Source organism: Etheostoma cragini, chromosome 15 (assembly GCF_013103735.1).
Source record: "Etheostoma cragini isolate CJK2018 chromosome 15, CSU_Ecrag_1.0, whole genome shotgun sequence".
Classification (NCBI taxonomy): Eukaryota; Metazoa; Chordata; class Actinopteri; order Perciformes; family Percidae; genus Etheostoma; species Etheostoma cragini.
The window spans coordinates 2,794,032-2,810,242 of NC_048421.1; the positions used below are offsets into that span (position 1 = coordinate 2,794,032).

Genomic DNA, 16,211 nt, shown 5'->3' on the forward strand with positions numbered 1-16,211 from the left:
CCTCAAACTCAGCTAACACATGTGATCTGTTCAAGAAGCAGATTACTTGTTGTGACTCACTAGAATAATTGGGACAATATCAATCAACACCAGCTTTGGAACAGAGACGGGGAGAAGTAATTAATGAACTTGCAGCAGTGTGAAATGTTCTTCAACACCCTGTTTCAAATTCCTCTCTCATTGCCTTTCTGTCCTCTTCCCTCCATTCCCATCCCCTCCTTCTCGCTCACTCAAGCTATGACTTGCACTCATTTTGCCTTCACCTCCGTCTTCCTCTGAACCAACAACATTCCTTCATCCAGAAACTGATTCCTCTGTCACAAAAACGGGGGGAAAAAAGGAGGGCGGTGATTCCGAAAGAAACACTACACTTAGGATTTGTGCATAGCTGTGTTTTTTACGTGAGTTTGACTGTTTTGTGATACACAACAGCAACGGCCGGATTGTGATTAGGCTGGGGCTGCAATCTGTTGCCATGGCAGCACGTGGACAATCATTGTCAATAGTGTTTAATGTTGTGGGAGTTCCCCCCTCAAACATTAGTGTCATAGTGAGTCATCAGCTGCCCTCCCTGGCAAAATCCCCACCACCGGGCTGAGTGACAGAGACGTGAGACACCGAACACAAAGGGAAAATAAATATTGCCTGCCCACAAAAGTTGTGGAAATAGTGGCGGGCTGCAGCCTTTGCATGTGTGTAAAGTAGGCAGAAAAAAAGAGAGGGTGGGACTGGGAGCAAAGAGTAGAGTGGGGGGGGGAGGAGAGGAAGGGATTATGTGATCTAGCAAGCCACAGGCTTGTCTGGGGTGTGGACTTAAAAAGAGGGCTGGGTAAAAGTGGGCGGACAGATAGTTCCTAGTGTTTGTGCATTTAGACTCTGAGTCTGAAATTAGTGATCTTGAGAGCAGGAGGAATTAGACCTGAAGAGACACACAGCCGTCAAACAGTAAGTCAAAGATTCTTGTTGTGCTTTTCGAACCCTTCTGTATGTTCAATTTCTCTAAAGATGCTTCAGAAGGATGAAACAATGGCATTTTAATAGAAGTTCTGAGAGTCTGTTTTAGTATTTTCTGTTTTTATTTAAGAAAATGAGGCACAAAGTAAAGGCAGGTGTGTGTGTCTGTGTGTGTGTGTGTGTGTGTGTGTGTGTGTGTGTTTGAGAGTGCCTCCCGAATATACCTGTTACTTTACTTTGCTATTGAATGACAGTAACTCCATCTTAACTGGCCAGATGAGGCTGCTTTCCAGTTGTGCCCAGTTCCTGAAGCAGTGCTAAAGGGATTTGTTTGAATGTATATTGTATATATTTTTTCTTTCTTCCAGTTTGATTTTTGTGGATTTTTAGCATTCTCAAACCTACATTAGCCTTAGCCACATGTATTCCCTTTTGCGCAATGGAAGATGTGCCAAAGCCAGGCCAGATCTAAAAAAAAAAATCCCAGCAGCAACAGTTTGCACGTCTTGTGTCAGGCAAGAATTTGGAAGACGTCTGGATCAAAGTATTTCACAAATGTGTTTTGTATTAATGCAACTGCTGGGCATTTAACTTGTTATAGGCTATGTTCTGAACCAGAAGTTGTTCATTAAAGTTTGCTCGTCTGGCAGAAGACCCATTTGAGCTCTCAGAGCTCCAGGCAGAAATGATCAAATATTTAAAAGCTCAATCTATCACTTCATTGTAGCGGTTTGAAGCAGATGTGTCAGGCGTGATCACATATGTACCAGCGTTACCCTTGGCTGCCCCGTGTTTGTATATGTGTGTGGTTGCGTGTGAGTGAGCTAGCGAGCATGCGCATGCGAGTGTGTGTGTGTGGACCCAGCCAGGGGGATGGGCCAGCTAGGACGCTATGATGGCAGGTATTTTACAGTTATTTTAAGGAGTGGCGAGGTTCTCGGAGCACAAGACAAGCCCAAACTCGCCATCATCAGCTTCCTCCTTAACACACACCCTCTATCTCACAGGGTCTGTTTCCCAACTGATTTTGTGTACTGATCTGTACATAGAGTGTGTTATAGAGTGGGGCCTAGACTTACTCTGTCTGGAAAGTTTCCTGAGATAACTTCTGTCAGGATTTGGCACTATGAATACAATTCAAATGTAATTCATTGAAAATAAAATCCGCCTGCACAAATATACAACACCACTGCATTTGTTCCCCCCCGTTCCTCGACAGGAACATTATCCTGACGTCTATTTGCAGGCATTTCACTCGGAGTGGCGTAGCTGTAATTCAAAGTAATTAGAAGTTGTGAAGCCACACCCTGAGTGGATGCCAGGCTTTGGCCTTGCTTTGTTGCTCTGAGTGTGTTCATGATGGTGTGTGTGTGTGTGTGTGTGTGTGTGTGTGTGTGTGTGTGTGTGTGTGTGTGTGTGTGTGTGTGTATGTTCCTGGAGCTGTGATTAATGGCTGGCTTTCCGAAACCCGGCAGGAAGTGTGGAGCCTTTGTTATTGGCCATATTTGATTCTTTCTGCTTATAGTAGCTGCAAAACTACTCTGTGTGGGTTTGTTTTGTCAGCTTGGGTAACAGTTAGCCCTCCAGTTATATGCATAATGAAATGGTGGAAAGTGGTTTAACAAGTTTCCTCTCTCTCTCTCTAGCATCGTCATCATGCTGATTCTCCTCGCTGGCATCTTTGTCCTTCACATTATAGGCATCATCCTCCTCCTGGTGGCCACCATTGACAATGTAAGCACATCTTTACTTTAACTGCTAGGCATTTCACTACAACACACCTGCCACAGCCCCAAGGGATAATTGTCCCTGTATAAACTTCCCCATAGTTTGAGCGTTAGAAACAGCAGAACTGAAGAGTTACGAGGTTCTCTTAGCAGGCTGACAGACAACAAAGTGTCAAGACGTACAAGTGATTTGCTGCTCGGCCCTCGGCCATCACTCGAGGAAGCCATTCCTTTTTTCCTGTATGTCAATGGGCCACAGTCTTCTCAGGGCCACATATTTGACATTTGGGTGACAGATGGGTCGCCCACGGTGTTGTCATTCGGTGTCACCAGGTGCATCTGTGTGTGCATTGAAACTGCAGCCAAGGTGGCATTCAGATGCACACACGCGCACACACACACACACACACACACACATTGTCATAAATGTTGCATACCAGAGAGCTGTGGAATGCTACGGTGACAGTAGGATGAGCATTCCTCCGTCTGATGGCCTTCAGCTTCCCCTTAATACATGGCAGAACACAGGGTGAACACACACGCTGGCTCTGCAGCTTTGGGTACACACATTCCTGCTTTGAATTCTCCACCTTTTTCCTCTCTCTTTCTCCTTGTATTGATTCATTCATTTGCCTTTTTGCATGTAGGAAGGTTGTCCGTCTTGAAACCATGATCTCAGATGTAAAATGTTGTCGCTCTGCCCTTTCCCCTCAGGCCTGGTGGATGACTGACACGGTGTCCACTGACGTGTGGGCCCGGTGGATACTTCAAAACGGAGTGTGGAACTACACCGCTCTTCCCACAGGTTCACACTACCCAGAGGGTAAGCCAGACACAATGCCCACGCTGCAAAGAAGCAATCATGAGGATGTGTACAACACTCGAAGTCATATTTAGTCCTCAGTAAAACTCCGGGTCTGCCGACAATGTTTGATTGATTTTCTACCCCAGTGGCTATAATAACTGCATTTCATTCAAATGTCAAACATTTCTCCAAAATATTGAATATTTATGCTTTAATGACCAAGATTAATATTTAAAAAAATATCTTTTGGCATCATTTATTGAGAGTCAAATGCTCAAAAATGGCGTTATCAGGCCTGTGTGGGTGTGTTGGTCAGATTTGATCACACCTGATTTGATTCAGACATGGTTCTATCCTGATACACTATTATTTTTCACATTGCAAATTAAGACCAGTATACCTCCAAAATATGTTATTGGAAGTTATAGCTTCCCCCCCCCCCCCCCCCCCCCCCCCCCCCCCCAAAAGCCACAACCGCTCTGAACTCACACATGCACAGACTTCACAGTCTAACCCCCCCACCCCCACCCAAACCCCCGGACTTTCCTCTACTCACTAATGTGCAATATGTAATATTTAATACCATTGATAATATTGACAATTACTGTGCAACTCCAATACTGTGCAATACCGTAACTCTCCTTGTCCAATACCTATAACTCATTACATATGATCACCACTATGCAATAACCCACAATGCATATCAAAATGTATATAAAACCATACTTACTTTTCATATATGTATATATATATATAGTGTCTCAACTGTGCACCTTACCCCCAAACTCATTTTATTTGCTTTTAATCTCATTGTACATGTTTATAGTGACAGTAAAAGGCATTATATTATATATTAAACTCTAAAATGATGCTTCCATATAACAAAGAGATCAAGTGTGTAGCAATAACTGAAAGTAATGACTTGTGTTTCTCTCCTGAGCCTTATGTATGTTGATGCATAGTGATGGGGTATACAGTAGTTTAGGTTAAACTCTGATAAACAAACAATGCTATGGTTTGTCTTTCCATAGTGTTTTAAAATCCTCGCAGTGTGTGAAAGTAACATTCCTGCCATTGAGCAACCGTCTGACCAGATTTTTTCAGAAATACAGAGTTACTGCAGCATGTCATGGGTGTGCCAAGTATGATGTTTAGCATATCTTTAGGATACCCTCCCCATCCTGGCCCACCCCATCATCGTGTTGGTCTCTCTGTCTCCCTCTGCAGATTACCTCCAGGCAGTGCAGGCCAGCTCAGTGCTAGCGTGTATATTCTCCGGCCTGGGCATCTTTGTGTTCGTGGCTCAGCTCTTCACCCTCCAGAAAGGACAGAGGTTCACCATCTCCGGCATCTTTCAGCTCCTGGCCTGTGAGTAGCTTTGTTTTGTTGCTTGTTTCCCTTTCTCATCCCTCTTTCTAGAGTTTCTGCTGGTTTTACCGAGTCAAATTTAAGACTTTTTAAGTTTTTTTTAAGACCATTATGATGAAATTTAAAACCTTTATCACAAAAAGCCCTAAATACATTTTTTTTAAGCCAAGTATTGCTAAACTAGCTCTTCCCCATAGCTGTAGAATAAAATCTGTTTTATGTCTGTGGTACAATCCGAAAAAGATTCCATGTTGGTCTCATTTTTAGTCATAACACAGCAATATTATGTTTGGACTAGCATGAAAAGAACACCACAGGATTTTAAAAAAGAGCATTAGAGGTGGCAATATATGGACGTTGGAAAATGAAGACCTGTTTACATTTATTGAAGTCCTAGAACACAAAACGTCAGCAAATTTTAGACTTAAAAAAAAAAATATCAGACTTTCTAAGGCCTAAAGCATTATGACATTTTAAGTTTTGTCTTTCTTCCCTGCCTTTCCTCTGCATCCTCAAAACACTTCATTTGTCTCTTTCTCTACCCCCTCACTGATGTGTCCTCGTTTCCTCTCCTCCAGGCCTGTGCATCATGATCGCAGCCTCCATCTACACAGACCGCTTCCACCTGGACGAGAGCACCGGTTGGTATGGTCACTGCTACATCCTGGCGTGGATCTCCTTCGCTATCACGTTCATCTCCTCCATCATTTACTTTGTGCTACGCAAGAAGACAGCGTGAGACGGACACTAGAGCTATCTCCAAACCAGCCCCAAACCCTTCAGCTGAATCTACCCTTTCAGCTGAAATCTGTTTTTCTAGTCATGGTGTAAACAGTGTTTATACTTGCTTGTTTTGGACACATCAGATTTGCGCTGCTAGTGTATATTCAGCCACAGATATGACCTGTTGATCCTCTCAAATATGTACCCGTGTTTGATTGAGTCTGCTGTCAGACAGACAGGGTTTTGCAATTTTAGGCTATGTCCACTCTTGGTGTCTTTTTTACAGCTGATATCGTCTGTTTTGCATTTTAATCCTATGGAGTAAACCGGGTTTTCAACAAAAGTTCTGAGTGATTTTTTAAATGCCACTGACAACTTTTTTTCCTCGAGCTCAGGGCATCTTTTGGAAGTTGAAAAAAGTTTTACTTTTCTAAAAAAAAAATGTGATAACTAACGTTAGCAGCACTGCTCCCTCTCTAGCTCGCTCCACCACTTTGTTTATCTAACGTTAGCACCGTTACACATAGCGCTCTAGGATGCTTTAGCAGTAGCTAGCTTTAGGAGTGTTCATATGTTGGCACTAAAAGGCAAGCTCAATCAATCACAGTTGTATTTGAGGTTGGGTTGGATTTCCAACGATTAAGAATAGTTTTGTTATTAACTGAACAGATTTTGCCTAACGATATTAAATGCTATGATAAATTAAGCTCCATCAATATTTCCAATATTTTAACAAAAACGGGTTGGCGAGTAAAATCTGGGGCCTTTTTTTGTAATGTACATTTACATATGGATATTTAGTGTTGGAAAAAATGGGCAGAGTTTACAATTTTAGTTTATTTTTTTTCCTTGATATTGTATTGTTAGTAGATGGATTTAATGTCACGTATCTGCTTTGGTTTTAACATCACATAATGCACCGCTAATCCAACAGAGGATGGCATCATCGGCAAAGCTGTGCAAGTCTCAAAAAGTCTTTAAAAAACACTTGTGTGTCAACTGTTACAGATTTGTGTGTGATCAAAGGGGATATGTGATGATGTATAATATAAAATCAGTAAAATAATACAGCGTGAGTTTGTTTTGTAATTATTTGTGAGTAGGAAGACATCAAACTGGAGTATGGAAGTGCAACAGCAAATCACATACAAACTCTTACACTACAATACAGAGCTTTGTCCCGCAAATATGTCAGAGGAATGAACCCAAAGAAGTAGTACGACTTATCATCATTTTCTTTTTGGCCCATTGTTAATGCAGCAAACTGATTTTTCTAAATCCACTAATCCCATCTCTTGTCTGGCTGTTAGTCCAGTAATGTCAGCTCTGTGTGACAGAAAGGCAACTGCCTTGACTCGTGAAGCTTGACATATAATAGGCCTATGTAAATATGTTCGGTTTCCCATAATGCATCTGTATGTCTAATGCTGTTTTATTTTTTGCTTGTCTTATTTCCCCGTTATCGATGACAGTGACAATGATTTTTACGTTGTTAAAACTTAATTTTTACAATATTAAAACAAGTTAAAAAAAAAAAGTTTTTTGTTTCATCTCCATTTGTCAAGATTAGGAGTAAGGAGAGTTGCAAATATGCTTAATTATGATCTAGTGTCTAATTTGTTAGAATCATTTTTTTTTATTTGAGACTTGCAGACAAAAAGCAGTGGAAGGTTTCAAACAGCCAGCAGTCTGATGATCACATTTATTACAATTATGAGCATTAGCCAAAGGAAGATATCAGAAGTTTAAACTATGACAATTGAAAATAGTTTTAGTAAGATTTGTTTCTAAATAATACAGTTTATGAAGCATTCCTGTGCTATATGTTCAGTTTGTAAAACAATTGTTGTTACACTTTCCTTCTCTATTAGAACTGAGCGATTGTTATCACAGCTGATTCCCTGGATTTATTGAGTCCCTGGACTCAATAAATGGACTTAATTCAGACTTAAGACTCACTCCACTGGTTTAAAGTGGGCTGTAGTCCTCCGGCTCGTAATGGCTCTCCTGGTGTCCCGGTAGGCTCAGGTGGACGGAGACGGACGGGGTGTGTGACGGAGACGGAGAGGGGAGCGAGAGGCGGTGGAACGGGGAGGAGGGCGCAGGGAGGGAGGGGGGAGGAGGGAAGGAGTGTGAGTGGGGGAGAGGCAGGGAGTGGGAGTGCTTGAGCCTCGCACCGGAGGCCGGTGACTCTGCCGTGGGGGGCTCGTAGTAGGGAGACAAGTGGGAGATCCGGGGGGGAGACGGGGGACAGGCCAGGGCTGGGTTAGCAGGGGTGTAATAAGGTGGCAGGAGCCCCACGAAGTTAAAGCTGCAGGCGTTGAGGCTGGAGCTGTGTCTGGGCCCCACCATCAGGACCTTCTTGGTGTAGTTGTTCAGGGTGGAGACACCGGCGGACATGCAGACAGTGAAGGCAAACCAGGCCATGCTGACGGAGACAGAGAGAAACAGGAAGCAGGTGGTTCGCTTGTGTTTCTGTGTTGACATATACTCGGTCCATTTAGACTTTGACTTGAGGGAAAAACTTACCCTGGAAATCCAGAGCTCTTGCGAGAGCACTAATTTGAGCAAGTGCCCCTGGCAAATGAGTAATGTTGCTCGTTACCTATACCCTTGGAGCCAAGCTGCACCAATCACACCGGTGTATCTGCTACACTGGTAGTCAGAAGTGTCAAAAGTTTAGATACTAGGAAATAAAAAGTAATAACTCAAGCTTTTTACTCAAGTAAAAGTGCAAAAGTACTGGTTTCAAAACTATGTATGAAAGTATAAGTAAGTATAAAAGAAATGTTAGGGGAAAAAATATTATCAATATGCTTTTTCAAATTAAATGGCGAGTTTTGTAAACAATTAGCTCAATATACTTGGCTGCGCAAAGCTACCGGTGCATTCTACCGCTTGCATCCAACCACTTCTAAAATTTCTTACAGGTACGGCCAGGGATGTAGAAGGGTTGGCTGGTCTCCATGGTTACTTACCTCCTCCCTGGTTACCTCTCTGCCACGGACCTCTTCGTGCTAGGCTACATCACCGGAGTGTGACGTGATTTGTGTCATATGCAGGTGCGATGGATCGCGTACCAATAAATAGGGTGTCGGAACGGTATATGTTTATACTTCTCATCCAACCTCAATCAAATTCACTCTATCCGGATGGCGTGATTTGTCTGGATAGGTGGATAGAAGCTGAACTCTAATAGGAGTAACAAGGCTATTTTTAAAATGTAAGGAGTAAAAAGTACAGATAGTTGCGTGAAAATGTAAAGAGTAGAAGTAAAAAGTCTGCTGTAAAATAATTACTTCAGTAAAGTATAGATAAGATAAGATAATTTGTTTATTAGTCCCCAATGGGGAAATTACTGCACTACACTCTGTGTACACACTTTTTGTTAGTACTCACACACAGGCCTGAAATACACACACGCTCAGGACCTATACATGCACTATACATTGAGAGATGTCAGAGTGAGTGGGCTGCCAGCTGAACCAGTGCCCTGAGCGGTCGGGGGGTACGGTGCCTTGCTCAAGGGCACCTGGCAGTGCCCAGGAGGTGAACTGGCATCTCTCCAGCCACCAATCCACGCTCCCAACTTTTTGGGTCCATACAGGGACTTGAACCAGTGACCCTCCGGTTCCCAACCCAACTCCCTATGGACTGAGCTACTGCCACCCCAATATATAGATACCCAAAATTTCTACTTAAGTAAGGTTAGATACAGTTGGTGTCAACTACCAAATGTAATCAATTTGAGAAGATGTGGGATTGTTATAAGTTAAATTAGTCAGGCAAGAAGACCAGAAAACGTGCCCCCATACAAGTGGAAACTACAAAGACATTTGCTATGCAAGTAAATACACAACCAAACCCCTCAGTACACCATGGTCCAAGTCTGAACAGATGAATTGACCAATAATACAAATTAAAAATAAAAGACAGCAATTTATTTATTTTTTACTTGAAGGAACAAACGGAGCTATGAGTTCTGAGTCACACGCATAACCCGGAAGTGAAGTAACGTCAGATTTGAACCCAAAAGAGCGATAAGAATAATACATAAAGCTGGTTATTATGAATCAATTCATCCCTTTTTTATAAGTTCCAGAATCTTAAATTGTCCAGGTCTTTTGTACTTAAAAACCTTAGAAATTATGTTTTGAGTTGTCAGCAATGGCCTTCCTGTCTGTATTCTTTTTTTCTTTTCTTTTTAATCAAGAGAAGGTTATTACAATTTAAGACAGTTTTCTATCTTTAAAACTGGTAATGTAAAGACTAATGTAAAATATAGATGTGTTTTAGTTTTGGGAGTTAGATTATAGAATGAACTTGATGATGATGATGATGATGATGATGATGTTGAGTTGAGTTTCAAAAAAGATTTAAAATCAGTTAACGGTTCTGAAAGCATTTGAATGAAATCTAAATTGTATTTCTAGTATTGTACGCGAGCATTTGGTTGCATTTAGTTTTGTTGAATTTCTGGGTGATTCTATAGGGATTATGGGATATGATATGCAAAAATAAGCCTTGGCTTATTCCAAAGTGTATTCTTATTCCTTTTTTCAGTTAGATACGGTGGCAAATTGTGGGAAGTAATTGTTTCCTTCATGTCTGTTAACCGAAATAAAATGATTCATTATCATCAACATAAAACATGATCTTTTTTGTAAACTTAACTTAGTAGTTTTGGTGCTTAAACCTAACCAAACCGCGACAATTCTCTGGTGCAGATACGAGGGTGAAAACCGATCCTGTGGGTCAGGGTAGGAATAAACAACCTATATTGCCGTATGTCTCAGCCAGGCACCGTGTCTATGTTCTTAAGTGTTCAGTACATTCTTATACATGTGTGAATATGTATATATATATATATATATATATATATGTGTTATATGTTATATGTGTTACATGTTATGTGAACTTACTAGAACGCCCAGGAGTAGCCATAGCTGTGAGGTTTGAAGTCTTCTGGTCCCATTGAGGCGGTGGTCTGAAACACCTGCATGAACATCATGTGACCCACCATCCCAAGCAGACCTGGCATCACAGAGGGATGAAATATGCTAAACTGGTTACATCATTTAAAGGTTTCATCTACATTTCAGTACACGCAAGAAAACCTATAAGAACTACATTTTCTGCACACATATCTTTCAAGTTGGGGAACTTTTCCCCATCTCTTAATGCAAATCCAACCAGCTATCAAGCTAACTAAAATAAAACCGTGCCAGTTTCTATGTATGGTGAAGGGTATGTGAGGATGGGGGGGGATTTTAATTTAAAATGCCAAGGGAACTTAATCTGGATGCATAGTATCCTGATCTAATAAATAACTGGCCTTTAAAAAGAAGAAATCTGCCTGCTTCTATGACAATTTAACATAGGGGTGTGAAGCATTAATTTATATACAATACATTATTCCTTCACAGAGAAAATTGGTGTCCTTAAAAGATTGGATTCTGCTAATTGTTTTGTATTAAGGCATTAAGATCAATTTCCAAAATATGTTTTTATTCCTCTTTTTAATCAACTTTAGCAGGGGTGTGTAAACTTTCTCAAGCCACTTTACATACATTCACATAAACCTACTTACATGCACAAATACACATGCATACCCATGTAAATCATCAGCTACCAGCTAAAGGTAACTGGTAACACTGGTCATTGTCTGTTTTTATTAAAGTCTTATTCAACTACTGTGTGCATCCAAAGTGAAGCCGTACCTCCCAGGACCGTGAAGACAGCAGCGAAAGCGTTGAGCAGCTGGCCCCAGCGCTGCGTGGAGGGGCAACAGGTCCGGATACACAACTGCACGGACAGCAGTGTGCAGCTGATGAACAGCAGGCCGACATACATGATCTCCAGCGATAGAGACAGCCACATCATCGCTGTGGAGGGAAGAGCACAGGCTGAGCACAAACACTGATGTTTAGAAGTTTGGATTATTTAGTTTTTACAGTCAAGCATGAGCAAAGTGCCTACAAAAAACACATGAGAATGTAAGGACTCGGTTTACCTTTTTCTGATCCTGGAGTCAAAATATAAAACCCTCGACACTTCTCCTCTAGAAATCAAAACACAAATGTAAATGTACAGTAGAAAGGAACTCAAACATGCACATCAAATTAGCTTTACAGCAACAGGAAAAGGTGATAATTGCCCTGTAATGCGGGAGGTTAACAGTACTGTCGTGACTGTTTTCCAAAGATGGCCCCTGCCTGTATACGTGAACGGTACTGTCTTCATAATCTTTTTAATAATCTGTCTGTACACTTACAAAGTTCTCTATGCTTCAGTTCACATGTAGGGCCCTCATAATGCCACCATGGAAGTGTGGTGCTATTTTGAGCCTTGGTAGGGGTATAGAAGTAGAGATTTATGTTTATTTTACCCGTGCCCCGACAACTACTGTAAGCCAATGAGCGGTTTGGGATGAAACTGGTCCCATTGGATCAGCATGAAAACACATCGCAGAGAACGGTCGACTTGGTACCCATGTGTTATTAACCCCTAGGTTCCATTTACGCTGGACATGTCTTTTAAAATTCCTTTTAAGTGAGACATAAATTACACAGTATAGCTTTAAGGGGACTAATCTAAAGCACACAATCTGTTTTTCTAATCTTAACTAGTCGTCTAGGACAGCATGACGCTCATGCTGTGTCGGCTAAACTCTGCAACGGCCCCTGAAACGACCAGCAACTCACGGTGCTCCGTTACAGGCTCACAGTAACCTTTTCTCGGCTAATTGTAACTTTTAAGACCGCTAAAGTTAACTGTCGTGTGACCAGCCAGGGGACGACTAATTTTCTAGGATATCACATGAATTTGGTGTGCATAACCTTTCATATGATATCATACGAACCCTTTGTGTCAAATATAACCACTGTCCAGTGATATCTGTATCGTCACCAACACTGAACTGAGCCTGTATAGTTGGGAGCTTGTAGTTGTTGTGCATTTAGATGAACCCACTGCGATCTAATTACTGTGTGAATGAACCAGAAGGAGGTAAAAGGGTTTACATGTCCTGCAGTAATCGGATGGGATGAGATTATGAGATTTGTTTGGTATAAATCTGGAAGGATGGGGCCTACGGGAACAATCTTAGTAGAAGCATATAATGAGACTTTGTCAGTGCGTCCTGTCTTTCATTTCACTTATTAATTTCAACATGAATGTATTTTGTTTTCACCCTAAAACTAAAATGTTCTTACCAGCGCTGCTAGCAAGGCTATTAAAAGAGAATTAAAAAAAAGAAATAGAAGCAACCTGTTTTTGTTTCTGCAGGCAGTTAATCTTCTTTGTGGCTTGTTTACCAATGTGTTACATGACAGCTGCAATAATCAGCGTACCGTATTTAGCTCTATACTACGGTGGCCCTGAAAGCTCAACACAACAGAAAACAGATGCAAACAGACAAAGCGAAAGGAAACACAATTTTTAACCATTTGACAACACTTGTACAGGATTTAGAGAGAAAACAAAGCAAAGTGGGAAAACTACCAATGTCAAGTTTGTGAAAATAACTTTTCTTTTCCACTTTGCAGTGTTTTTTTTCTTCTTAATGCTGTGAATGTGTTGGTAAATTGGTCCGATTGGGGTAACAGTTTAATGTTTAAATGCTTTGAAGCAATAACGCCAGGAGATTATAGGATCTTGATTGGTGTAAATCTGGAGGGATAGAGTTTACAGGGAAACACTCAGGAGCACAAAATGAGACTACTGACTACCCCTTGATCACAAGGAGTGTTGGGACAGCCCTTAGTCTTGCGTGAACGCGCAAAACCTTGGGGAAGGGGTAAGAGGTAGGGGTAAGATAGAGAAACTACTACTGTTGATTTTTTGTAGTGCAATTTGTCCTCAGACTTAATAAAATCAAACCCAAAACTCAAAATCAAACAGCCACAGAGGCACTGAAGGAATGAATCTTATGCAGGGAATAAAATTTTCGAGGTAACTGAAACAATTCAATCCCCAAGAAAAAAAGGATTTTGAGAGGTTTGTTTCTCCCATTTTGCCACATAAACAATTTAAGAAAAGAACAATCTCTCTTTTATGCCCTGGTAAAAAAAAACATAAGCCCTCCCCGATCCAACGTTCTACATCCGGGATTGCTCTGGTGCCGCCCAATATTTTGCCAGATACACTTCTTTTTTGCCAGATGTTACCTTTTTCTTCCTTTGTGTTAGCATTTTAAACTGGTGGATTTCTGAGGACTCTGGTTACCTGGTCCTCAGGTCTCTGCAGGGTAAATCCAGACAGCTAGCTAGACTATCTATCCAATCTGAGTTTTTTGTTACACGACTAAAACAACCTTAGAACGTACACCTGGTCCTTCCCGAGGCTATTTAGCAGCGGCGCCATGGCTCCGTCCGGCGCTTAGCACCTCCCAAGACCATTGTGATTGGTTTAAAGAAATGCCAATAATCCAGAGTACGTCTTTCTCCCATCCTGGAATGGTGTGTGGACTCGCCAGACCTAGGTCACCCATATATAGCCGTCATAGTCAGACTTAACCAGCCGTACAATTCAAACAAAACAGAAACAAAATAAATCACTAAATATATAACTAATAAATATAACAAAACATTGAACAGTTCCTTTTTTTAACATTTAAAAGCTTTTTGTTTTTATCCCCAACATGGGTCTTCGCCCCCTCCACTTCTAGCAATTCCATTACAAAAGGAAGACAACCTGTTTGTGCAGTCAGTCAGTCAGTTAATCTTCTTTACCAGTGTGTTTACCAGCTGCAATAATCACGGTAACCTATTTGGCCTTAAATTGCAGCAACCCGTAAGCTCAATAAACTGTGACTTAGAAAACAGATGCAATCAGAAAAAACACAAGGAAATGAAGAAAACACCCCAAAGTGAAAAGACACAAGTATGAAAATTGAAAAAATTCAGATAAACGCCACCTCAGTCGGAACAACACGATAAGTCAGCGAAAATGTGACAAGTTGACATCATATTATATATAAACATGGCTTACCAAACACTTACCAAAATTAAGCTTCAAACTGGAAACTGCTATTGTTTAAACGCTCTGAGAAATAAAATACAAAATTTCTTCTTTATAGCATCCATGTTTTTTTGTTTTTTTACCATGTTACAACAAAAAGCTAATGAAGACGCCAAAGAACGAACTGAGAACGACTTCTCAACTGGAAAAATGGGACCATCCGAGGAGCACGTGAATGTAATATCTGTCCACCTGGTGAACCTCCGCAAATAGTGACTTTTCCTTTTGCTGTGTTTTTGGTCTCCACCACCTGCTGTTGGAGACCTGGAGCTTGAGCATGCTTGTGTGAGATCAAATGTTAGTACCATATTTTTGACCAAATACCTCAGTGTCAATATTGAGGCAATATTGTATGGTTGACTATTGGTGCTTTAGAAAAATATTCACACAATGACAATTTTTGATAAATAATCATCAATAACTTGGACATAATGACTAAGTGGGTAAAGGCAAGGAAAAACACCTGCTAGCACAGGCTGGTAAGTTCAGAAAATGACATCACTTTACTGTAATGCGGCCTTTAAATTTTATTTATTGATCTTAGTTAGTTAGTTATTGTTAGTTAGTTGCTGGTCTCGCATTGTCAAGCCCCCTCCACAGCGCTGTGGAGGAGGGTCTAGCTAGTCCACACAGCATTCAGGGTTGGGAGAAAAACTGGTTTATTGAAATTACTTTAAACTAATCACAATTGTCATGGGTGGCACATTGCACCAGGTGCACAAAATAGACTTGGGAAACTTGTTTTGGTGAAACATGTGTACGTTCAAAAGTAGTTTTAGTCGTGCAACAGAGAACTCAGATTGGACAGATAGTCTAGCTGGAAGTGGAACGTGGGATAAAGACATGCTGCGTGCTGACTTTGTCTGCAGTTGTTCACTAAATACTGGTAAAATAAAACCAAAACTATAAAGTTGCACAATTTTTGGTCCAACAATATTTATAATTCTACAAAACTAATTAACTTCATTAATACAACAAGGAGGACATTTAGGTATAGTTTTGTAGCTGAGACACATAAGGTGGATCGGTGTTTGCTTCCATCATTAGTGCCAACCAGTACCAAAACACTGACTGACTGACTGATTTTATATACTGGTATTTGACCACATAAGTCGGTTGAACCCTTTGGCTGAAATTCCAACTCAATCTTTACAATCTGTTGCAAATCAGCCACAAATGAGACTGTAAAAACCAGCTGATGTTTGTGAATCCTATTAACCTTTCTCTCTCCGGGTTTCTAATCCATAATTGAGTCATACTGTTGAAGTCTAAATCTCTGTGAGCAGAACACACACTGATAATAATCCTCTTTGGGCCGAGCACGTACACAAACACACGCTTGGTCAGACACACACACACATACTGTATCCAAAATACAAATTAACACACCAGTGGCCTGCTCACCTCCCCTGTGACCCACTTCATTGTCTGTCGCACTAGTGCCACAGTTGTTTCTGTGCCAGTCCTGATCCCATCTCAGGAATATAATATCCTCTACTACACACAACCTGATCAGCCGCGGGGGAAGAAGTATTCAGATCCTTTACTTAAGTAAAAGTACTAATACCACCCTGTGAAAATAGTCTGTTACGTAAAACTCTCTTAAGTAAAAG

General features: G+C 41.1%; 2 protein-coding genes across 3 annotated transcripts in view; one reads left to right on the forward strand and one right to left on the reverse strand.

The window, feature by feature from the left end:
- LOC117957399 (germ cell-specific gene 1-like protein) overlaps positions 1-16,211 on the reverse strand; it is a 30,387-nt gene that overhangs the window by 11,904 nt on the left and 2,272 nt on the right. The window contains exons 3-7 of one of the 2 annotated variants that reach the window (XM_034893085.1): positions 11,591-11,638; positions 11,298-11,462; positions 10,500-10,611; positions 7,537-8,005; positions 2,726-2,735 (exon numbers count right to left, since the gene is read on the reverse strand). In XM_034893085.1, the coding sequence (XP_034748976.1) occupies positions 7,546-8,005; positions 10,500-10,611; positions 11,298-11,462; positions 11,591-11,638 (785 nt within the window). In that variant the 3' untranslated portion in view covers positions 2,726-2,735; positions 7,537-7,545. Of the gene's footprint in view, positions 1-2,725; positions 2,736-7,264; positions 8,006-10,499; positions 10,612-11,297; positions 11,463-11,590; positions 11,639-16,211 lie in introns of those variants that run through there. The other variant, XM_034893086.1, reaches the window with a different exon arrangement.
- On the forward strand, positions 748-6,645 carry LOC117957400 (epithelial membrane protein 2-like). Its single transcript, XM_034893087.1, has 5 exons — positions 748-945; positions 2,601-2,688; positions 3,396-3,504; positions 4,714-4,854; positions 5,433-6,645. The coding sequence occupies exons 2-5, from the start codon at positions 2,611-2,613 to the stop codon at positions 5,591-5,593; spliced, it is 489 nt and encodes a 162-aa protein (XP_034748978.1). The 5' UTR covers positions 748-945; positions 2,601-2,610; the 3' UTR covers positions 5,594-6,645.

Coding starts and splice junctions, on each gene's coding strand:
- LOC117957400 (XM_034893087.1), top strand. CDS start 2,611: ATGCTGATTCTCCTCGCTGGCATCTTTGTCCTTCACATTATAGGCATC. Junction 2,689..3,395: donor TGGTGGCCACCATTGACAAT/GTAAGCACATCT, acceptor CTTTCCCCTCAG/GCCTGGTGGATGACTGACAC. Junction 4,855..5,432: donor CATCTTTCAGCTCCTGGCCT/GTGAGTAGCTTT, acceptor CCTCTCCTCCAG/GCCTGTGCATCATGATCGCA.